Below are 24,670 nucleotides of genomic sequence, written 5' to 3'. Positions count from 1 at the left end.
ATATTTACACACGCCACACAGTGGCCACAGGCCGCACTACCACCCTTCTTACTACGAACAAAATCATCCAAGAAAGTCTTAGGTGGATCTCCAACGTAGTGGCTCCGTACAAGATGGTCTCGTAAATTTCTCGCTCTCCTGAAAGTAATTTGTGGTTTATCAGGGATTACCCTTGCTAAAATGGGGTCCGTCTGCAGTATATTCCAGGATTTATTCAAAATCTCACGTACCTGGGCAGACTGGGCATTAAAAGTTGTAATGAATCTCACTATCTCTGATTTCCCGGCCTCATCATCGATTTTATACAAGAGAGTATCTCTGTTGCTATGTTTAGCCCGCAGATAGGCCCTCTTAATTGACCTATTACTGTACCCCCTTTCCGCAAAACGACCCCTCAGATCCTTTGCTTGAACCTCAAACTCCTCTTCTGTTGAGCATAGGCGTCTAAGGCGTAGAAATTGACCTATCGGTACAGAACGTACCATATGGGTGGGGTGTGAGGAGGATGCATGTAGGACCATATTTGTAGCAGTAGGTTTTCTGTAAATCGTGGTCTGTATCCTCCCTTCCGGACCCCTCCTCAACAAAACATCCAAAAATTCAGCCCTACCTAGATCATACGAAGCCGTGAGGTGAATGTTAAGATCATTGCCATTTAATTCAAGAATGAACTGTTCCAGTGACCCCACATCCCCCTGCCAGAACAGCAAAATGTCATCTATGTAGCGCGTCCACAGAGGGACGCGCTCCATAGATGACAAACGGTCTGACATCAGGAGGTCTCTCTCCCACAGCCCCAGGAACAAATTAGCGTACGAAGGCGCAAAAGCCGCCCCCATCGCAGTCCCTTGGAGCTGCAGGAAGAAAGACCCCCTGAACGTGAAAAAATTATGCGTGAGGGCAAATTCTAAAATTTCCAAGACAAAAGTCCTGAAACATGGCGAAAAATTGGATGTGGAGAGAAAGAAATCAACTGCACGTAAACCGTCACTATGGCGGATATTCGTGTATAACGACTCAACGTCCATCGTGACCAGAAATGTATCATCCTCCAAAGTAAGACCATCCATTTTCCGTAGTAGTTGATTTGTATCTCTGAGATGGGATGGCAGATCTTCCACAAGTGGCTGGAAGAGAAAGTCCAGCCACTGATTGATACACTCCAAGTAGCCCCCCCGCCCAGAGACTATGGGTCTACCTGGAGGACACTGTATGTTTTTGTGAATCTTGGGGAGGAGATAAAAGGTTGGTATCATAGGTTCAGCAACAATTAGTGCTGTGAAGAGTTCCCCCGAAATAACATCCGCATCCCTAGCTCTAGTAAGGATCCCCTTCAGTTGTGCACAGTAGGCGGACAAGGGGTTAAAAGTCAGCCTCTTATAACAGGTGGTATTAGAGAGCTGACGCATGGCTTCTCTTTCATACATTAATCTGGGCCACAGCACGATATTTCCCCCCTTGTCCGCCGGCTTGATCACAACATCAGGCAAACTCTTGATTTTTTTCGGTAGGCCGAAATTCTTCGTCAACGCTTCTTAGTACGGGGTTATAGCCGTAGGTCCATCAAGAGGGCCTTCAATAGGGCTAAATATACCTCCCGTCAGGATCTACTATATCGCGCTCAATCATTTAGGCCAACGAATACAAATCAGACCGTTAGGTTTGTCACAACATTCTGCTCTAGGTCAAATTCTGTGCGTATGGCCCTATAGAAAGCATGGCCTATTCTTCAGATAGATCCGATTATTGGTAGCTTTCTAACAGACAAACCATCCATGTCTTTTCGGCGTGCGAAGAATCTTAGAGACCATTTGGTCTCTAGTCACTATTCTGCATGCAAACCATCTACATTTTTGGATGTATCTACTCCTAGGGGTGGTTGCATCCCGTGTGGCCGTTGCGTGGCATGCCCCAACATAGTGCGTAGTGATTCCTTTTGTAACTCCAGTGGTACTAAAACCTATGCCATTCACCAACGTATCACTTGTACCACAAGATACGTCATTTATCATGCTACTTGCCCTTGTGGCTTGATTTACGTTGGCCTCACTACACGCCAACTTAAAGTGAGGATAAGGGAGCACGTGTTGGGGATCCAGGCGGCATGCACACACAAGGATCCTACCACCCTTAGGACTATCCCACGCCACTTTAAGGATTATCACGCATGTGATGCTTCCCATTTGAAAGTTAGGGGCATTGATGCCCTGAGAATTGACATTGGGGTGGTGGTCTGTCTAAGAGACTCGGTCAGCTTGAATCGAAGTGGATATGGCAGCTCAAGACAGTTCATCCATATGGCCTTAATGAGTGCCTTTCGTTTGCTCCCTTCCTATAGCCCTATGTCTTGTTATGTGACGCTCTTTTAGTGTGTTTTGAACTTTTGTTTTTATTTTCAGTGACCTTGTGCATTCCATCTTTCTGCCGCTGTCTGTTTCATTTCGGGGTGAATTTTGGTACCCACTAGGATATGGACTTTCCCTATTCTGCATGTGACGTCTATCAACATATTGAAGAGTTGGTCTATGACCCTGTGTGCATCATACACACTATATGTTTCATAGATGACTGTCATGTCTGGCATTGCTATAATTATGTTCATGTCCCTATATATAATCTCATATGTTATATCCATGGTGCTATGCTGTTTTAAGTATTACACAGTTATCCACTTATTGGTGGATTTTCATAAGTACACATATGTAAACCTGTATTATATTTTAGTACATCTTACTGCGCTGTTTGGCATGGTGTTTATATAGTGCTTTTTTCTAAGTTTATATAGTCACCCACTTGGTGGATATTTATAATTTTACTCATATGCCTTTATACCCCTTTTGTATACCATACCGTGCTGTTTAGTGCGGTTATACATGTTTATTTTTCTTTGAGATATGCCCATCCTGTTCTTTCCTCTTCCAAGATGGCCGCCGCTATATCAGTGTGCTTTGCGCATGCGTCGGATGACGCGCCAGATGATGTGACTTCTCTCCTCCTCCCTTCCGCCCACCGTCTGCCGTCTGCCATCACGGGGCCCCGTGATGTGTCAGCGCCAGCGGCGGTCGCCATGTTGGGATGGGGGGGAGGGTTTACATGCACCTGGCACAATTAGGGACTTTCCCCCGTGATTTTCTACAAATGGTTCAGACACCGGCATTAACACACGCCCCCTGAGGAAGGAATGATATCCGAAACGCGCGTCGGGGTCCGGCTGTGTATACTGTGCTGCACCCTCCCCCTGGTATGTGTCTCTATATGTTCAATGTCTCGGCAGTTCGTGATTGTCATATGGTTTAGCCAGGGATTGTTCCCTTAATATATATGGTGTTTCCATTGCACTTTTCTGGCTATGTATAATATGATTCACTTTGCCAGTGGGGTATGATATCCATCTTATTAATTACACCAAGGTGTGTTGCTCATTTATACACTGCCTATGTTATGTAGTGTCACTTTTTAGCTTACATTTTGCTTCACCTGTTATTTAATAAAGATTTGCATTTTATCCTTTACATACTGGACGTGTTACACTGTTCTTTAGTTACGTGGTTTAAATTATATATATATGCAGTGTGTCCTACACTGTCCCACAATTTGCTGGAATCTTGATCGTGGTCACCAGTACATTGAGTTTTGAATATGTGGTCGACTAAGTATTCCACCTCATTTTGTTGCCATTTGTTCTTACCATTCGTCAGGGCTGCATACTTCCTCCTTTCATCCTCCGTTAAGCCCCGCCCACTGCCGCACCTCTTCCATTCAGCTCCGCCTACGTCTGCATGCTTCCTGCGTACCTATCTTTAACATTGGGTACGCAGGGCATGGGAATGTATGCAGATGCCTGCGCATGCGTCGTTTTGACGCTGCGCCGACTGCAACAAAATGCAATATGTTGCGTTCGGGGCAGCTCTGCGCAGCATCAAAATGACGCATGCGCAGGCATCCGCATACATTCACACGGCCTGCGTACCCAATGTTAAAGATAGGTACGCAGGACGCATGCCGACGTAGGCGGAGCTGAATGGAAGAGGTGTGGCAGTGGGTGGGGCTTAATGGAGGAAGAAAGGAGGAAGTATGCAGCCCTGACACACGCTAGTGTGAAGCTAGCCTTAATAAACTTCTTGAATGTGGTTTTGAGTGCCTTCAGGGGTGTAGTTTTTAGAATTTTGTCACTTTTGGGTATTTTCTATCATATAGACCCCAAAAAAAGTGACTTCAAATGTGATGTGGTCCCTAACTTTTAACTTTTAACCCTTATAAGTTCCTAACAAAAAAAAAAATTGGTTCTAAAATTGTGCTGATGTAAAGTAGACATGTGGGAAATGTTATTTATTAAGTATTTTGTGTGCCATATTTCTGTGATTTAAGGGCATGAAAATTCAAAGTTGGAAATTTTCAAAATTTTCACCAAATTTCTGTTTTTTTTTCACAAATAAACGCAAGTCCTATCAAATAAACTTTACCAATATTATGAAGTAAAATATGTCACAAGGAAACTGTCAGAATCACCGGGATCCATGGAAGCGTTCCAGAGTTATTACCTCATAAAGGGACAGTGATCAGAATTGTTAGGGTATGTGCACATGCTGCGGATTTTTCCGCGCCGATTTTGCTAAATCCGCAGGTAAAATGACCTGCGTTTTATCTGCGGATTTAGTGCAGATTTACTACGGATTTTCTGCAGATTTTGTGCGGATTCCACCTGTGATTTTACACCAGCGGATTCCTATAATGGAAGAGGAGTAAAAACGCTGCGGATTCTGTACAAAGAATTGACATCCTGCAGAAAATAAACCATAGTTAAAAAAACAAACAAACGTGGGATTGCACTTTTTTTGCAATTTCAGCGCGTTTTAATTTTCTTCCCGCTTTCTAGTACACGATATGTTAAAACCTATTGTGTCGTTCAAAAGTACAACTTCTCCCTCAAAAGACAATCCCTCACATGGCCATTTTGACCAAAAAATAAAAAAGTTATGGCTCTAGGAAGAAGGGGAGCAAAAACGCAAAAGCTGAAATACCTCTGGATGTTACGGGGATAAGGTGTATAGTTACTTCAAGCATTTTTTTTTTCTTTTTTTTTTAGCTGTGTTTGTTTTAACTTGTGTGTTTTTTTGCAGGCAAATTTCTTTGATGAGTACCAAATGGAGGGAGTGTCTGCAGAGCAGAATGAAATATTTTTGGAACTAATTCCTGAAAATCTTTCTCGAGCTTTGAAAACTGCACAAAATGCCAAGACTGTAAAAATCAAGCTGACAAACAAACACTGTCCCTGTATCACCGTCTCAGTAGAATTGGTAAGAAATCATGCACATGAAGTTGGAAGCATAAAACCCCATCTTAACATAGGACATACTGGTACGTCTTAGGCTGGTTTCACATTAGCGCATTTTCAGCGCGCGCACGGCCGGGGGTAGCTCCGCCCCCGAGCCGGCTCTCTGCCCGGCGTGCCCGCCCCTTGCTTGTAGCGCCGCCTACTAGCGGACAGCGGCGCCTGCGATCGGCGCACCCTATCTTTAGCATAGGGTGCGCAGATCGTGCGCAGGCCGTGCGCTAGTTGCGCTTTGACCTGCGCTGCGCACTTTTGACGGTGCGCCGTGCGCGCCAAAATCAAACTTTTCGGATTTTGGCGCGCACGGCGCACCGTCAAAAGTGCGCAGCGCAGGTCAAAGCGCAACTAGCGCACGGCCTGCGCATGATCTGCGCACCCTATGCTAAAGATAGGGTGCGCCGATCGCAGGCGCCGCTGTCCGCTAGGAGGCGGCGCTACAAGCAAGGGGCGGGCACGCCGGGCAGAGAGCCGGATCGGGGGCGGAGCTACCCCCGGCCGTGCGCGCGCTGAAAATGCGCTAATGTGAAACCGGCCTTATGCCATTTTTTTTAAAAGTGAAAGTCCCAAAGAGGGACTAGGTAAAAAAGAAAATTTTATTTTTTTTAAATTGCAAAATATGTATTAATGTGTTATTTCATATTTTATGTACAAAAATGAACACAAATGCACATATTTGGTATCGATGCATCCGGAACGACCCGATCTTTAAGTGTCACACTAGTTACCCCATTCAGTTAACACTGTAAAAAAAAGTAAAACTAAGCTTTTTCATCATGCCACTGGGAAAAAAGTGGAATAAAACGCAATCAAAAAGACGAATGTAAATAAAAATGGTACCGCTGAATACATCTTGTCCCGCAAAAAACAAGCTGCCATACAGCTCCATCAGCTGAAAAATTAAAGTTATCGCTCTTAGACTAAAGCGATGCAAAAATAATTATTTTTTCTATAAAAATTTTTATTGCGTAAAAGCGCAAAACTTAAAAAAAAAAATGGCATAAATGAGGTATCGCTGTATTGTATTGACCTAAAGAATAAAGCTGCCTTGTCAATTTTACCACATGCAAAACAGATTTTGGTCATTCTGCTTCCTGAAAATCGGAATAGAAAGTGATCAAAAAATGGTACTAATAAAGAAGTCAACTTGTCCACCAAAATACAAGCATCTCACATGACTGTCGGCAGAAATATGGAAACAATATAGCTCTCAAGACATGGCGATGCAGAAACTACGTATATGGGCACGGGACTATGGGATGGCGGATATGTATATGGGCACTCGACTATGGGATGGAGGATGTGTGATGGGTATATGGGTACGGGACTATGGGATGGCGGATATGTATGATGATATGGGCACGGGACTATTAGATGGAGGATATGTATGATGGGTATATGAGCACGGGACTATAAGATGGAGGATATGTATGATGGGTATATGGGAAGGAGGATAATTATAATTTGTTATAACTAACCACAGTTAGTTACTATGCCCGGGCAGCGCCAGGCTCTTCAGCTAGTATATACAGTCATATGTTAAAGTTTGGGCACCCCTATTAATGTTAACCTTTTTTCTTTATAACAATTTTGGTTTTTGCAACAGCTATTTCAGTTTCATATATCCAATAACTGATGGACTTAGTTATATTTCTGGATTCAAATGAGGTTTATTGTACTAACAGAAAATGTGCAATCTGCATTTAAACAAAATTTGACCGGTGCAAAAGTATGGGCACCCTTATCATTTTCTTGATTTGAACACTCCTAACTACTTTTTACTGACTTTCTGAAGCACTAAATTGGTTTTTTAACCTCATTGAGCTTTGAACTTCATAGCCAGGTGTATCAAATCATGAGAAAAGGTATTTAAGGTGGCCACTTGCAAGTAGTTCTCCTATTTGATTCTCCTATGAAGAGTGGCATCATGGGCTCCTCAAAACAATTCTCAAATTATCTGAAAACAAAGATTATTCAACATACCTTTTCAGGGGAAGGATACAAAAAGTTGTCTCAGAGATTTAACCTGTCAGTTTCCACTGTGAGGAACATAGTAAGGAAATGGAAGAACACAGGTACAGTTCTTGTTAAGCCAAGAAGTGGCAGGCCAAGAAAAATTATCAGAAAGGCAGAGAAGAAGAATGGTGAGAACAGTCAAGGACAATCCACAGACCACCTCCAAAGACCTGCAGCATCATCTTGCTGCAGATGGTGTCACTGTGCATCGGTCAACAATACAGCGCACTTTGCACAAGGAGAAGCTGTATGGGAGAGTGATGCGAAAGAAGCCGTTTCTGCAAGCACGCCACAAACAGAGTCGCCTGAGCTAAGCAAAAGCACATTTGGACAAGCCAGTTACATTTTGGAAGAAGGTCCTGTGGACTGATGAAACAAAGATTGAGTTGTTTGGTCATACAAAAAGGCGTTATGCATGGAGGCTAAAAAACACAGCATTCCAAGAAAAACACTTGCTACCCACAGTAAAATTTGGTGGAGGTTCCATCATGCTTTGGGGCTGTGTGGCCAATGCCGGCATCGGGAATCTTGTTAAAGTTGAGGGTCGCATGGATTCAACTCGGTATCAGCAGATTCTTGACAATAATGTGCAAGAATCAGTGACGAAGTTGAAGTTACGCAGGGGATGGATATTTAGGCAAGACAACGATCCAAAACACCGCTCCAAATCTACTCAGGCATTCATGCAGAGGAACAATTACAATGTTTTGGACTGGCCATCCCAGTCCCCAGACCTGAATATCATTGAACATCTGTGGGATGATTTGAAGCGGGCTGTCCATGCTCGGCAACCATCAAACTTAAATGAACTGGAATTGTTTTGTAAACAGGAATGGTCACAAATACCTTCATCCAGGAACTCATTAATAGCTACACGGAGCAACTAGAGGCTGTTATTTTTGCAAAAGGAGGATCTACGAAATATTAATGTCACTTTTATGATGAGGTGCCCATACTTTTGCACCGGTCAAATTTTGTTAAAATGAAGATTGCACATTTTCTGTTAGTACAATAAACCTCATTTGAATACAGAAATATAACTGAGTCCATCAGTTATTAGATATATGAAACTGAAATAGCTGTTGCAAAAACCAAAATTGTTATAAAGAAAAAAGGTTAGCATTAATAGGGGTGCCCAAACTTTAACCCCTTACCTACAATTGACGTAATATTCCGTCCATGTGACCATGGACCTAATTACCATGGACGGAATATTACGTCACCATGATCAGCGGCGCCCACGTGGTGAGCGCCGCTGATCGCGGCCGGGTGTCAGCTAATTATCATAGCTGACACCCGGCACAATGTGTCAGGGGCGGTCACAGACCGCCCCCGACACGTTAACCCCTTGCACACCGCGATCAAACGCGATCGCGGTGTACCGGGGGTTAAAGGGAAGCATCGGCAGGGAGGGGGCTCCCTCCGTGCTTCCCTGAGCCCCCCACAGCAGCGCAATGTGAAGCGCTGCTGCGGGGGGCTCCTTTCCTCCAGGCCCCCGAATCCAAGATGGCGACGGGGGCCTGAGGAAGCTGGCTTCCTCAGTGCCTGCAAAGCGCAGGCATGAGGAAGTCTGCAGCAGTGCCTGTGACAGATCGCTGATCTGTCACAGTGATCTGTGATGTGACAGATCAGCGATCTGTCACAGGACAGTGATGTCCCACCTGGGACAAGGTAATAAAGTAAAAAAAATAAAAAGTGTTAAAAATAATTTTAAAAAAATCGCCAAATAAATTAGTAAAAAAAAAAAAAATATTCCCCAATAAATCCATTTTTTCAAAATAAAAAAAAACAAAAACAATAAAAGTACACATATTTGGTATCGCCGCGTCCGTAATGACCTGCCCTATAAAACTGTCCCATTAGTTAACCCCTTTAGCGAACCCCTTAAAAAATAAAAATAAAAAACGAAGCAAAAAATAATGATTTATTATCATACCACCGAACAAAAAGTGCAATAACGAGCGATCAAAAAGACACATATAAATATCCATGGTACCGCTGAAAACGTCATCTTGTCCCGCAAAAAACGAGCCGCCATACAGCGTCATCCGCAAAAAAATAAAAAAGTTATAGCTTGCAGAATAAAGCGATACAAAAATAATTATTTTTTATATAAAATTGTTTTCATTGCAAAAAACCGACAAAACATAAAAAAACGACCTAAATGAGGTATCGCTGTAACCGTACTGACCCGAAGAATAAAACCGCTTTATCAATTTTACCGCACGCGGAACGGTGTAAACGCACCCCCCCAAAAGAAATTCATGAAATGCTGGTTTTTGTTCATTCTGCGTCCCAAAAATCGGAATAAAAAGCGACCAAAAAATGTCACGTGCCCGAAAATGGTACCAATAAAAACGTCAACTCGTCCCGCAAAAAATAAGACCTCACATGACTCGGTGGGTCAAAATACGGAAAAATTATAGCTCTCAATATGTGGTGATGCAAAAACTACTTTTACAATAAAAAGCGTCTTTTAGCGTGTGACAGCCGCCAAACATAAAAACCGCCATAAATAGTAAATCAAACCCCCCGTTATCACCCCCTTAATTAGGGAAAAATAATAAAACTAAAAGAAAATGTATTTATTTCCATTTTCCCGCTAGGGCTAGGGTTAGGGCTAGGGTTAGGGCTAGGGCTCAGATTAGGGTTAGGGGTGTGTTGAGGTTAGGGTTGGAGTTATAATTGGGGGGTTTCCACTGTTTGGGCACATCAGGTGCTCTCCAAAGGCAACATGGCGTCTGATCTCAATTCCAGCCAATTCTGCGTTGAAAAAGTCAAATGGTGCTCCTTCCCTTTCAAGCTCTGCCATGCGCCCAAACAGTGTTTTACCCCCACATGTAGGGTATCAGCCTACTCAGGACAAATTGCAAAACAACTTTTGGGGTCCAATTTCTCCTGTTACCCTTAGGAAAATAAAAAATTGGGGGCAAAAATATAATTTTGCGGAAAAAAATGTTTTTTTTATTTTCACGCCCAGGCGTTATAAACTTCTGTGAAGCACTTGGGGGTTCAAAGTGCTCTCCACACATCTAGATAAGCTCCGTGGGGGGTCTAGTTTCCAAAATGGGGTCACTTGTGGGGAGTTTCAATAGTTTAGGTACATCAGGGGCTCTCCAAACGCACATGACACCCGCAGACCAATCCATCAAAGTCTGCATTCCAAAACGTCACTACTTCCCTTCCGAGCCCCGACGTGTGCCCATACAGTAGTTTTCTCCCACATATGAGGTATCAGCGTACTCAGGACAAATTGGACAACAACTTTTGGGGTCCAATTTCTCCTGTTACCCTTGGGAAAATAAAAAAATTGGGGACTAAACGATGATGTTTGTTGAAAAAATACGATATTTTTATTTTCACGCCCGGTCGTTATAAACTTCTGTGAAGCACTGTGGGGTTCAAAGTGCTCACCACACATCTAGATAAGTTCATTAGGGGGTCTAGTTTCCAAAATGGGGTCACTTGTGGGGAGTTTCCACTGTTTAGGTACATCAGGGGCTCTCCAAAAGCAACATGACACCCGCAGACCATGCCATCAAAGTCTGCATTCCAAAACGTCACTACTTCCCTTCCGAGCCCTGATGTGTGCCCATACAGTAGTTTTCTCCCACATATGAGGTATCAGCGTACTCAGGACAAATTGGACAACAACTTTTGGGGTCCAATTTCTCCTGTTACCCTTGGGGAAAATAAAAAAATTGGGGACTAATTGATCATGTTTGTGGAAAAAATACGATTTTTTTATTTTCATGCCTGGGCATTATAAACTTCTGTGAAGCCCTTGGGGGTTCAAAGTGCTCACCACACATCTAGATAAGTTCCTCAGGGGTCTAGTTTCCAAAATGGGATCATTTGTGGGGGATTTTCACTGTTTAGGTACATTAGGGGCAGGGTGGATTGATTTAAATCACGCCGATTTAAATCATGATTTAAATCACGATTTAAATCAAAAGATTTTTTTCTATTTAAATCGGATCGATTTAAATCATGATTTTAATCATGATTTAAATCACTGATTTAAATCAAAAGGTTTTTTTTTAATATAAATCACGATTAAAATGAGAAGTGAGAGCAGTGTGCATGTGCGCCCATAGTTACACGGACGAAACTAGGGGCAACGATCTAACGCCAGGGTGAGGGGGGGACCCCAAAGTAAGTAAAAATCTTTTTTGTTTTACTATATGGCAATAGGTAGGTGTTTAAAAGCAGCATGTCTTAATTGTATAAACTATTAATAGCCTCCACATTTTGTTCATACTGCCCCTTTAATTCCACACTTCTAGCTTGGTTTCAGTTTTGGTTTAGTTTCTTTTTCCCTGCATTCAGTTGACATGCCCAAACTTGTTGGATAGTCAGCAGTACTTGGCTCAGGCTGTAGTAACATCAGCAGTGCTTGGCTCAGGCTGTAGTAACAATCAAACTTCATAAGTGATCTCTGTGAGCCATGGCAGCAGGTCGTAAGAGAGACCCTATTTGGGTTCATTTTGTTGAGATGCCAGCAGCAGATCTTGGAAAGAAAGGTGCAAGAGCAAAGTGCAAATACTGTCAAAAGGATATCCAAGGACTTGTTTGCCGTTTGAAATCACATTATGAAAACTGCAACCAGAAGGGAAATGAAGATGTTGATAGTGATACAACTAATGTCAATGAACCCCCACAGCTTCTTATGCACCAGGAGCCTAGTACTAGTGGTAAGTCTGGCAATTAATTTACAACCTATTTTTTTAACAGACATTTTACTGGGATGGTTAAAGTCTATGAAAAGAAAAATGATTTAAATCAAAAAAATCTGATTTAAATCAAAAAAATCTGATTTTTTTGATTTTTTTAAAAAAATCAAGATTTTTATCCACCCTGATTAGGGGCTCTCCAAAGGCAACATGACACCCACAGACCATTCCATCAAAGTCTGCATTCCAAAACGTCACTACTTCCCTTCCGAGCCCTGACGTGTGTCCATACAGTAGTTTTCTCCCACATATGGGGTGTCAGCGTACTCAGGACAAATTGGACAAAAACTTTTGGGGTCCAATTTCTCCTGTTACCCTTGGGAAAATAAAAAAATGGGGACTAAAAGATGATGTTTGTGGAAAAAATACGATTTTTCTTATTTTCACGCCCGGACGTTATAACCTTCAGTGAAGCACTGGGGGGTTCAAAGTGCTCACCACACATCTAGTTAAGTTCCTTGGGGGGTCTAGTTTCCAAAATGGTGTCATTTGTGGGGGGTTTCTAGTGTTTTGGTACATCAGGGGTTTTCCAATCGCGACATGGTGTCCGATCTCAATTCTAGCCAAAAACGTCAAATGGCGCTGCTTCCCTTCCGAGCTCTGCTATGCGCCCAAATAGTCATTTACACCCACATATGGGGTATCAGCGTACTCAGGACAAATTGCACAATAACTTTTAGGGTCCTGTTACCCTTGGAAAAATAAAAATTGGGGGTGAAAAGATCATTTTTGTAGAAAAAATGATTTTTTAATTGTACCGCTGTACGTTATAAGCTTCTGTGAAGCCCTTGTGGGTTCAAAGTTCTCACCACATATCTAGATAAGTTCCTTGGGGGGTCTAGTTTCCAAAATGGGGTCACTTGGGGGGTTTCCACTGTTTAGGTACATCAGGGGCTCTCCAAACGCGGCATGGCGTCCGATCTGAATTCCAGCCAATTTTGCATTGAAAAAGTCAAACGGCGCTCCTTCCCTACTGAGGTCTGCCATGCGCCGAAACAGTGGTTCCCCCCCACATATCAGGTATCAGCGTACTCAGGACAAATTGCACAATAACTTTTGCAGTCCAATTTCTCCTGTTACCCTTGGTAAAATAAAAAAAATTGAACCTGAAGTATTTTTTTTGTGAAAAAAAGTTAAATGTTCATTTTTTTTTTAATATTCAAAAAATTCCTGTGACGCACCTAAAGGGTTAATAAACTTCTTGAATGTGGTTTTAAGCACCTTAAGGGGTGCATTTTTTAGAATGGTGTCACTTTTGGGTATTTTCTATCATATAGACCCCTCAAAGTGGCTTCAAATGTGAAGTGGTCCCTAAAAATAAAATGGTGTTGCAAAAATGAGAAATCGCTGGTCAATTTTTAACCCTTATAACTTCCTAACAAAAAAAATTTTGGTTCCAAAATTGTGCTCATGTAAAGTAAACATGTGGGAAATGTTATGTATTAAGTTTTTTGTGTGCCGTATCGCTGTGATTTAAGGGCATAAAAATTCAAAGTTGGAAAATTGCGAAATTTTCAAAATTTTCGTCAAATTTCCGTTTTTTTCACAAATAAACGCAAGTTATTTGAATGCAATTTTACCACTAACATGAAGTACAATATGTCACGAGAAAACAATGTCAGAATCACCGGGATCCATGGAAGCGTTCCAGAGTTATGACCTCATAAAGGGACAGTGGTCAGAATTGTAAAAATTGGCCCGGTAGTTAACATGCAAACCACCCTTGGTAGTGAAGGGGTTAACATATGACTCTATATATATAAATTTGGTATCGCTGTAGTAGCACCATCCCAAAGAATTTGGGTATGTTTCCACGGTCAGTAAACGCTGCGGAGTGGACACTGCGTACAGCTGCAGCACCCATTCCGCAGCGGCCAGATGTTACAGCATAGTGTCAGTGATTTTATGAAATCCCATCTCCACTATGCGTGCAAGGACGCCTCCAGCTTCCCTGCGTAACCGGACATGTAGCGTGTCTTTCTAGACCGTAGCATGTCTATTTATCAAGATAAATGTCACCTGTACAATGTAATGGGATTCGGTGATTCCGCATGGTTCAAAGAACACATGCGGAATCATTTGCGTTCAAAAGCCAGCAGCCCTTTGGATGGAGCAGGGTCCAAAGCGCTGCCAATGGGGCGTGGCCCTAGCTATGAAGGTGTGAGGACGTGTCTGCTCAGGGCTCCTGCTCAACTACCTGTAAAAAGTGACTTTGAAGCGACAGAAATCCTTCAATGAAGAATTTCTACCTGCAATAAGAATCGACGTCATCTGGGTCATTTTGATACCAAGAACGTGAAGATTGAGCTAAAAACAGTGGAGCTACAGCTGCTAAGGAGAGGCGGTGTTGTTTTCCCGCGCTGAGCAGAGGAGGGGAGCCCGCAGCTGAGTCCTGCAGGAGAAGGAGAGACAGCGGAGGAGGATTTTACATCTCCCGGTGACCTGCCTTTGGTTGACCTGCTGTCAGGAGGTGTTGAAGCGGCTTGATTGATCTCTGCAGAAGTTGGAGGGTTGGCGCTGGATTGCGGTGTCTGTTGGAGATCCACGTCGGGCTCTGCACGCTGCCGCTCACTTGCTGGAGAGGAGAGAGGCTTCAAGAGGGAAGCGCGTCGCTGATGGTGAGGACCACTGGTGCTTGGTTCCTTTCTTGTGCCCTGCGGTGGTGAGTGGGGAACAGGGGAGGAGAAGAGCAGGACTCGGAGTGTGACTTCAGCGGCTGCCGCATTCTTGGACCCGCCGCGGTCTTTGGGGTGCTGCGTCCCCCTGTGGATTCGATCCAGGGGGAGCCTGTTTGGCAAGATCTGGGGGCACATCCTGAGTGGTTCTGGACCTGGCACGCTGAGATCCATTGAAGATTGGAGGAGGTATCAACTAAAATCCTTGGCGGGGCTGGAAGCACAGGAGCAGGCAAGTGATTGACAGCCGCTGTTGGCACTCGGACCCGCCGCGGTTTTTGAATTATTGTGCGTCCCTGCGGGTCCAGATCTGCGAGAATCCTCTTCCTCGGGGTCAAGGAGGTCCTGGGGAGTGGAGGAGAACTTGACATATTAAAATCCACAGAGAACTCTGGATTTTCTGATAAAGAATCTCTTCGGCGGTGCAGGGGAGAGCGGGAGCGGCGCATCACTGACAGCTGCTGTTTAGAACTTAGACCCGTCGAGGTCTCTGAGTAATTGTGTCCACGTGCATACCCTGATCTGGGGGGAACCTATATACAAAGACTTGGATGATCTTTTGAGATATACTTGCCCGGAAGTTGCAGGTCTTCATAATTAATAGAAATTGTATACCTTTTGTTTTATTTTGGTTACCTAGATAGCAGCACAGGCCGCATATATTTTATTTTGGCTCTCTGATCATCAGCATGTCGTGTATATTATACTCTTGGCTACCTAATCAGTAGTACTGGCCATATATGCTATACTTTATATTTGGAAATTTAATCAACAGCACAGACCGCATGTATTATATCTTATTCGTGGCTATTTAGTTAACAGCATAGGCCGCATATATTGTATTTTATTCTTGTCTTCCTAATCAGCAGCATAAGCCGCATATATTATACCTTATTCTTGGCTACCTAATTAGCAGCATAGGCCACATATTTTATATCATATTCTTGGCTACCTAATCAGCAGTACATGCCGTATATATTAGATTTTATTCTTGGCTACCAAATCAGCAGCATAGGCCGTATATACTGTATTTTATTCTTGGCTACCTAACCAACAGCACAGGCCGTATACATTATATTTTATTTTGGCTACCTAATTAGCAGCACAGGCCGCATATATTATATTTTATCTTTGGCTACTCAATTAGTGGCACAAGTTGCATATATTATATCTTATTCTTGGCTAACTAATCAGTAGTACAGGTCGTATATTTCATAGTTTGTTCTTAACAACATAATCAGCAGCAACTTTGACTCACAATGTTTCAGCTTATATTACAACTCAAAGTAAATCATTCTGGGGAAAGGATTCAGTGTTAACGCCATTTTAATTTAAGCTTGAGGCTCTAAATATACTTAATTGATATATTATTGTTTTAAAGAGATACTACAAATATTTTGTATATTAAGATAAATCTGTTAGGATGGAAGGGGGAGGAGCTAAACTTAAAAACAAATCTTAAAATAAATGAACCTACTGCAAATAGGTATAAAAATCAAAAGGAAAAGAATTTCTCGTACAAATCGTATTCTAAACCTTCTGAGGATTCCCATAATTTAATAAGTCCTGTTAAATCTAGATCCCCTTTATAAAGGGAAGAACCAACCAAACAGGTCCCTATTTCAACCCCAAACATTTCTTCTAAAAAAGAAATTGAAAGTAAGAGTACAAGCTCTAACTCTACTATGCAGAGCTTTATAAACGAAGAGGATATTCATAAAACTAAACCACTGCCACAGAATACCTCAAATCTTGAAGTAATGGATACTTCTAAGTCTACTAAAAGAAAAGGCCCTGATTCAAGAAATGATGAAAAGAGATCTATTACCGGTGAATCTGATGATAATACGGATAGTTCTTCACCTAAAAGTAGTCCTAACAGACAGCGTTCAAAAAAAGATCGACCTTCAATCCCACAATTTTTGGACCAGGGCTTTACTCCTATTAATCTGGATGAAATCCTGGCCTCTGAGAAAGGGGTAACAGAAGGCTTTATGGCTAGATTCTGCAAAATGTTCAATGAATCTGTTGCCATTGGATTTGAAACCCAGAACAAGACCCTGAGTGAAATCAGTAAAAATCTTACTCAGAGACTTTAAAAAAGTGAAAGTAGAATCTTGGTAGTTGAGAATAAAACAGATTCACTCCTTAAACAAAACTCTGATCTAAAAAATGAAGTACAGGCATTAAAAACTAAAGTAATGGATTTGGAGGATAGGAGTAGGAGAAATAATCTTAAAATAAGAGGAATACCAGAGAATATTCTGCAAGATGAGCTTGCAAGCTATACAAAACCTATATTTAAAAAAGCACTACCGGATCTCTCTGACTTTGATTTTAGGATTGATAGAATCCATCGCCTCCCACGACCGAGGGGACTGTCTCCTGACAAACCAAGAGACATTATTCTACATATGCATTACTATGAGACGAAAGAAAGAATCTTACAATATATTAGAGATAAAGGGAAATTCCCATACCCACACGTTAATATTAAAATCTTTAGTGATTTTTTTTGAAAGCTGCTATGGATTTTAGAAAAGCTTTTAAGGAAGTTAATGTGAAAATAAAAGAACTGGGAATTTCATATAGATGGGGTTTCCCTGCAAAACTTTTGGTATGGTACAAGGGGAAAACTATTCCCTTCTTTACCCCAGAGGAGGCTATGCTATTTGTTCAGTCATTTCAAGATGGTATTGGTTGAAATAAATTTCTGTAGTAAGTAAACCACTTAGGCTCTATTCTTAGTTCTATATGATCCTCAAAGATGGAAGGATTATAGGATTTATTAGGTGTTGAGTGGGAGTTGATCCACTTTATTTTTTTACCCAAACTAAGTGAGAATCCTTCGAGTTTGGATTCCACCAGGGGGACTCTTTTGAGTTTCTTTTTTCTTCTAAATTTTTATTTTTTTTATTTTTATCATTTAATTTTTTTCTATATATTGGTGTTCTTTATTTATATTTTCGTATTTTTGTAGAAGATCTCATCCTGATTTGTTCAATACTGCATTTTACGGTATAACGGTCTAATTATGAAAATAAAATTATTTTCATTCAATGTTAGGGGATTAAATATTCCCTATAAAAGACACAGACTTTGGAGGGAAATTGAACACAACAAGGCAGACATTGTCTGCCTACAAGAGGTTAAGTTCCTTAGAGATAAACATCCTTGTTTCCAAAGCAAAAAATACCCGCACGTGTTTAAATCACTTAAAGAAAAAAAAAAAGAAAGCAGGAGTCATTACTCTCATAAAAAACGACATTCCATTTGAATTAATAGACGAGATTGTTGATCCACACGGAAGATACCATATTCTCATTTGCTATTTAAATCATAAAATCTGCACAATAATTAATGTCTATGGCCCGAACAAAATGCAAATCTCATATCTGAACAGATTAATGGACAAAATTAACAGGATCAAAAAGGGGACACTTATTTTTGCAGGGGATTTCAATATCGTGCCTGATAAGTGGGATTCTTCCTCTTCAGTTCGCCAAAATGCACCCTCCCTTAAAAACTGGTTAATCACAAATGAATTATTTGATGTCTATAGGTGTTTGAACACTTCATCGCGTGAATATACGCACTACTCGGACGCCCATATAACGTCCTCACGAATAGACTTGGTTTTGACTGATGTCTTTGCCATCTCTAAATTTTATAAAATCAATATTCTGATAGTCTATATCAGATCATGTTCCGGTATTGGAGGAATTTGAATTGGGAGCCTATACGGAAAACACTTTTCTTTGGAAATCCAATACCACTCTATTTGAAATCCCTGAGTATAAAACCATAATAACAGAAACGATCTCAAATTATTTTAAAGAAAACAATCTGGCTGAAACAAACCCGTTTATTGTATGGAATGCACATAAGTCGGTTATGAGACGTTGTTTGATCCAATTGTCATCAAGATTTAAAAAGAAAAAAAGGCAAAAAATTTCAGATTTGCAATTACAAGTAAAAATGAAGGAAGATCTTCAGAATAGTTTGTTAACCCCATCTCCAGAAATTCATTTGGAGATTTTGGAATTAAGACAGGAATTAAAAACAGCAATTATATCTGAATATGATACAGTTATCAGAAATTCAAAGTTCAAATCATAGTCTTCAATTAACAAACCAACAACATACATGATGAAAAGGCTCAAACAAGAGAGAGTTAAAAAAAAAAGAATTGCCAAAATTAAGTCTAGCACGGGAGAGATTAAATCTCACCCTTTAGATATTGCAAATATCTTTGCAGAATTTTTTCAAAAACTGTACAATTTGAAAACTGACCCCTTTACATCCCAACCAGATGATAAATTAATCCAGTCTTTCCTAGATAAGCTACATCTCCCAAAAATAGGATCTCTAAACTTGGACCATATTAACAGGCCTATTACTGATGAAGAAATTGTGGATGTAATTAGTAAATTAAAGATTCAAAAGGCGCCAGGACCCGATGGTTTTACCAACGAGTATTATAAAACCTTTTATCAAAATTTAGTTCCCTTCTTGAATCAAGTCTTTAATTTGGCTTCTCTCCAGGGCACCTTTCCAAAGGAAATGCAGGAAGCTACTATTGTAATGATTCCTAAGGATAGGGGTGACCCTGAAGAGGTTAAAAATTACAGACCAATTTCTCTCATAAATGGAGATGTAAAAATATACTCCAAAATTTGAGCGGAAAGACTGAAAAAGATTCTTCCTTCTCTGGTGAAAGATGATCAAATTGGTTTTGTTGGGGGCCGACAGGCATCTTGACGGGACCAGAAGAGTATTAAATTTAATTAATGCTACTAGACTTTCTGGAGTTTCTTCGATTCTGGTCACGTTGGATGCCGAAAAGGCCTTCGACAGGCTAGATTGGACATATTTAAAAAAAACAATAACCTCTCAAAACCATTCTCAATCACTAATGGCACAAGGTGTCCTCTATCACCACTATTATTTGTTCTTGCAATAGAGCCTTTTGCAGAGGAAATTAGATCTAGTCCTGACATTCGAGGCTTTGAAACTTCAGAACAATCTTTTAAGATAAGTTTAGTTGCTGATGACATAGAATTCTCTGGCTCTACAAGAGTTAATACTATCAGGGCATTGGTATCAGAATTGGACTTATTTTCACACATTTCCTATTTTAAAATTAACCATTTAAAATCAAAAATTTTACATTTTAATTCTAATCAATATGATATTGAACAATTAAAAAAATATACAAATTTTTCTTGCGACGAGGAGGAAGTAGTCTACTTGGGTATTATGTTCACAAATAAAATACGGTCAATTATATCAGTTAATTTGGAGAATCTTATTCGTACTATAACAAAAGACTTTAATAACTTCAAAAAAATTAATCTGTCACTATTCGGTAAAATATTGGTAGTAAAATCTTTTGTTTTACCTAAAATATTATACTTGTTTAGAACTCTTCCTATTAATATCCCTACGACCCAATTGTCAAAAATTCAAAATTTAATAAAATCTTTTGTTTGGGATAATAAAAGACCAAGAGTGGCATCTCAGTTACATTATAAAAGCAAACCTACAGGAGGACTGGGTCTACCAAATATTATGGCATATTATCAGGCCAATTCAATTAAAATCAGTATATATTGGTTTCGGCAGAAGTCAACACCTGCATGGATTTTTTTGGAAAAAGATCAAAATAATAACAAACCATTACAAGAAATTTTTTGTGATAATATTTTAGGTTCCCGACCAAGCCTGCCATCTCATCCTGTATTTCAGGCTTTGATATCCGCATGGAAAATTTTTACAAGACCAGGAAAGAAAAGGAATAAAACACAACAAATACGGAATTTTCTGTTATCTTTAATTTCGCTCTTTTACAAAATTTTAATTCCTGAAATATGGTCCCAATTAAATATTAAAACAATAGGAGATATATACATAGATAATAATTTTCTTACTTTAGTGAGATTAAAAGAAAATTCGGCCTTCCCTCATCAGAATTTCTCTTTTACACCATTTTAAAGGACACTATTCTAAAATTTTTACGAATTAAGCCATTAAACCTTGATATTATCTCTCTGTTTCTATGTAACACAGAGAAAAAAAGTATTTGGAGTTTGAAAAACATATACAAAGTTAACAATAAAGATATTTTTATAATAAATAATGCATACATGAAACGTTGGGAATCTGAATTAAATATTGCCCCTTCATTGGAACATTGGCAGCACGCTTTTAAATATTCATACACCTCAACAATATCAATGACACTCCAAGAATCCTATTATAAAATAATAGTTAAATGGTACTATACACCATCAAGGTTATCTTTTATAAACAAAGACATTTCTAACTTATGTTGGAGAGAATGCGGTTTCATTGGAAACTTATATATTTTGGGGGTGTCCAAAAATAAAAAATTTGTGGAATAAGGTATCTCAACATATAAATAACCTTTTGGGAAGAAATTTAGTTATCTCCCCTCAGATCGCTCTTTTGTCTTTAGATTTAGAACAATTGGACCTTTCCGTTAAACTCATTATAGTTCATATCTTTTTAGTAGTAAAGAATTCCCTTGCAGCATACTGGAAAAGAAGTGACCCTCCCAAATTTGAAGACATTTTGGATAATCTTCGGTTACATAGCGCTTTGGAAAAGCGTTTTGCTATTAATAATGATTTTTTAATTAATTATGATAAGAAATGGGAATTGTGGAACGAGTTATTTCTTCAATAGCTCTACTTAATGCTATTGAAAAAGTGTATGTTATTGGAAATCAGGATGAGACCTTATTTTAGGCTTCGTATTAGGTTTTATATAAGGCTTTTATGTTAAATACGCTATATTTCGATTTTTTTTTTTTGAAATTTTTTATCATACTTGTAACTCATACTGTCATCTGGAAAAAATTTGTATGACTACTCTTTGAGTTCTCTATTGTCTTTCTTACCCTATTAATCCCTTCTTCCCTTTTTTTTCCTTATTCCCTATTCCTAGTTTTCCCTGCTTTTCCTTGTTTGTTGAAAATGTTTTTCAAAAATTCATTAAATATTATTGAAAACAAAGCGCTACCAATACTGACAGTGGAAACATACCCTAAGGCTATGTGCCCACGTAGCGTTTTAAAACGCTCACTAAAAACCGGACTCCTTCCCAGAAATCGCGCGTTTTTTTCTGCGCGATTTCACCGCGATTATGATCGCGATTTTGCCGCGATTTTCGCGTGCGATATTCAAGCACTTTCCAAGCGATTTGAAGCATCGCTTGGAAAGTGATTGACAGGTTGGTCACACTCGTCAAACATAGTGTTTGACAAGTGTGACCAGGTTTTTACTATTGAGGCTGCCTATGCAGCATCAATAGTAAAAGATAGAATGTTAAAATGCTAAATAAAAATCGGGGTATATTTACCTTCCGGCGTCCCGCGCTGCCATCCCGGGCCTCAGCATTCCCAGTAAGACCTGTGATGACGTAGTCTCGCGTTGCTATAGCGATCTCGCGAGACCACGTCATTACAGGGCCTTGCCGCAAGGCATTACTGGGAACGCTAGGCCGGGAATGCAGCGCAGGACATCGGAAGGTAAATATACCCCGATTTTTTATTTTTTATTCTTTTTTTTACAGGGGTATGGTACCCAGGGCCTCTCCTCCACACCGTGGGTACCAACCGCACATGAGACGCTTAACTTTCCGCATGGTGGGCATAGCCACATGCGGGAAGTAAGCGATTCTCATGCATTCCTATGGGTGCGGAATCGCGGCAATTCTTTGCGATTCCGCACAAAAGAATGAGCATGCTGCGATTTTTTTCCGCGATGCGGTTCCGCCACGGAAAAAAGCGCAGCATTAGCACAGTATGTGCGGAATGCCATAGGAATGCATGGGGGGCGTTCTGTACACGATTTTTAAACGTTTTCGCGCCGAAAATCGCGGCAAAAACGCTTAAAAATCGCTACGTGGGCACACAGCCTTAGATTGTCTAATCATTTGTACCGCACGATGAACAGTGTAAAAAGTAAAACTAATTCTTCACCTTTCTTTTTTTTTTTTTTTTGTCTCCCAAATATCGCAGTAAGGTTCAGCTCAGCTTTATGCTGCACTGAGTTCTTACTCGGGTTTCTGTGTAAATCTCTGAAGTAAGTGATTCAGACGGAACCCCCAGCGGAAGAACCCCTGTAATGATGCAGATGGATGCACTGTGGATGCCGTCTGGCCTATGATCCGACGGTGTCAGTCTATTTAGGAATAAAAATGCGATCTGCCACAGTTTTGTCCAGTAACTCTGCTGCCTCATTATAGTGAATGGATCCTTCAGGGGTTTCATGTGAATCATGTCTTTCGCACATTTAGAGGGAAACCCCAAAGTAAATGCTCAGCGTAGAGCGCATGAAAAATCTGATCTAAAATTTTATGTAAAATGGAAAAGCAGCATGGCTCCTCGCCCCCAAAAGAAATCCAACTAATTCTGCGCTCTCAAATCCAAATGCTTCTCTCCCTTCTGAGCCCCACATTGTACCTAAACAACATTTAGTGTCCACTTTTTTGGCAGGGCTATAATTTCCAAAATGAAATCACTTGAGGGGGTTATTCTGCTCTTCTAGCACTAATTGGCTCTGTATATGGAGTCTGCAAACTTTTGTATGAAAATCTGTGCATCTGGAGGCAAATGGCGCTCCTTCCGTTCCGAGTCTCGCTGTGTGGCTAAGCAGTACTGTACAGCCACTTCTGTTCAGCAGAAATTGTGTGACAACATTTGGTGCCATGTTTATCCATTTTCCTGTGAGAAAATGTAAAATCTGGGGCTAATGCAGCAATTTTTTTGGGTAAAAATGTCATTGTTTTCTTCACTGCCCAATGGTGTACAATTCTGTGACAGACCTATGGTGTCAATAAGATCACAGCACCCTTAGATGAATTCATTGAGAGGTGTAGTTTGTAAATTAGGGTCACTTTTGGGGGGGTTCTGTTGTTCAGGTAGATCCATTCTTTTTTCTCTTATTGTGTGTCAATGAGAATTCAACCTTGTTCTAAGCTTTTGCCCTGTCTCCCCCACATACAGACCCCATTTGGACATTTAATACAAATAATTACTCAAAAAGACCATTTTGAATCAGGGCTACCATCCAAGAACAATTGAAAACCAAATTACAAGAGCCACCAGAATGACAAGGAATCACCTGCTACATTACAAAGCTAAAGAAGAAAATAACCGGGTGCCTCTAGTAGTCACCTACAACCCAAATCTGGAAGTGCTAAGGGGAGCTGCACGGAAATTACAACCTTTACTACAAAAAGATGCCCGATTACAATCCATTCTTCCAGACCCCCCACTAGTGTGCTTTAGGCAGCCCCCAAATCTAAGAAGCATCATTGTCAGAAGCTCCCTGTCCTCTCCAAGGAACCTTTCCTTGCAACCAGAAAAAATGTAAAACCTGTCCATTTATAATGACCACGGACAAGATAAAGATCCCCAATTCACATCAAGACTACAAGATCCCAGGTACTTTCAGCTGCATCACATCTAATGTGGTGTACTTAATTATTTTTACATCAATTAAGGAATTTGCTCCTAAGACCTTGTGGGGGCATCACAACACATTAGGAGACCCCAATCAGAGGACAATAAAACATCCAGACTCCTTATCTATGAACTGGTCCAATATTTATGTTTCTCCCTCTCCCACAATGATAGTTCTGCTTCACATCACTTGTCTTATCGATTGCATTTTTTCTGTGCTGTGTTGTGTATAAATATGTAATTCTTCAGATTTTGTATTAGTCAATGCCTGATGAAGAGACCTGAGTAGTCTCGAAAGCTTGCAATGTGTTACCATCTTTTCAGGTAGCCATTAAAAGGTATTAACCACTGAGGACTCTCAATTCTGAATATTTTTCTATCTACTGCTACAAAGATATACATCTTTTCCCTTCACCCATGACAGCAC

The 24,670-nt window shown here is 40.5% G+C and overlaps 1 protein-coding gene across 5 annotated transcripts in view; it reads left to right on the top strand.

Moving 5' to 3' along the window:
* HUS1 (HUS1 checkpoint clamp component) overlaps nt 1–24,670 on the top strand; it is a 229,422-nt gene that overhangs the window by 36,715 nt on the left and 168,037 nt on the right. For all 5 annotated transcript variants that reach the window (XM_073549844.1, XM_073549846.1, XM_073549847.1 and 2 more), the window contains exon 3: nt 5,121–5,297. In XM_073549844.1, coding sequence (XP_073405945.1) covers nt 5,121–5,297 — 177 coding nt within the window. The remainder of the gene's footprint in view (nt 1–5,120; nt 5,298–24,670) is intronic.

Source organism: Dendrobates tinctorius, unplaced genomic scaffold (assembly GCF_039654945.1).
Source record: "Dendrobates tinctorius isolate UK_male_01 unplaced genomic scaffold, ASM3965494v1 ptg000162l, whole genome shotgun sequence".
In the NCBI taxonomy this organism is placed as follows: Eukaryota; Metazoa; Chordata; class Amphibia; order Anura; family Dendrobatidae; genus Dendrobates; species Dendrobates tinctorius.
This window is presented reverse-complemented; position numbering and strand designations above follow the sequence as displayed.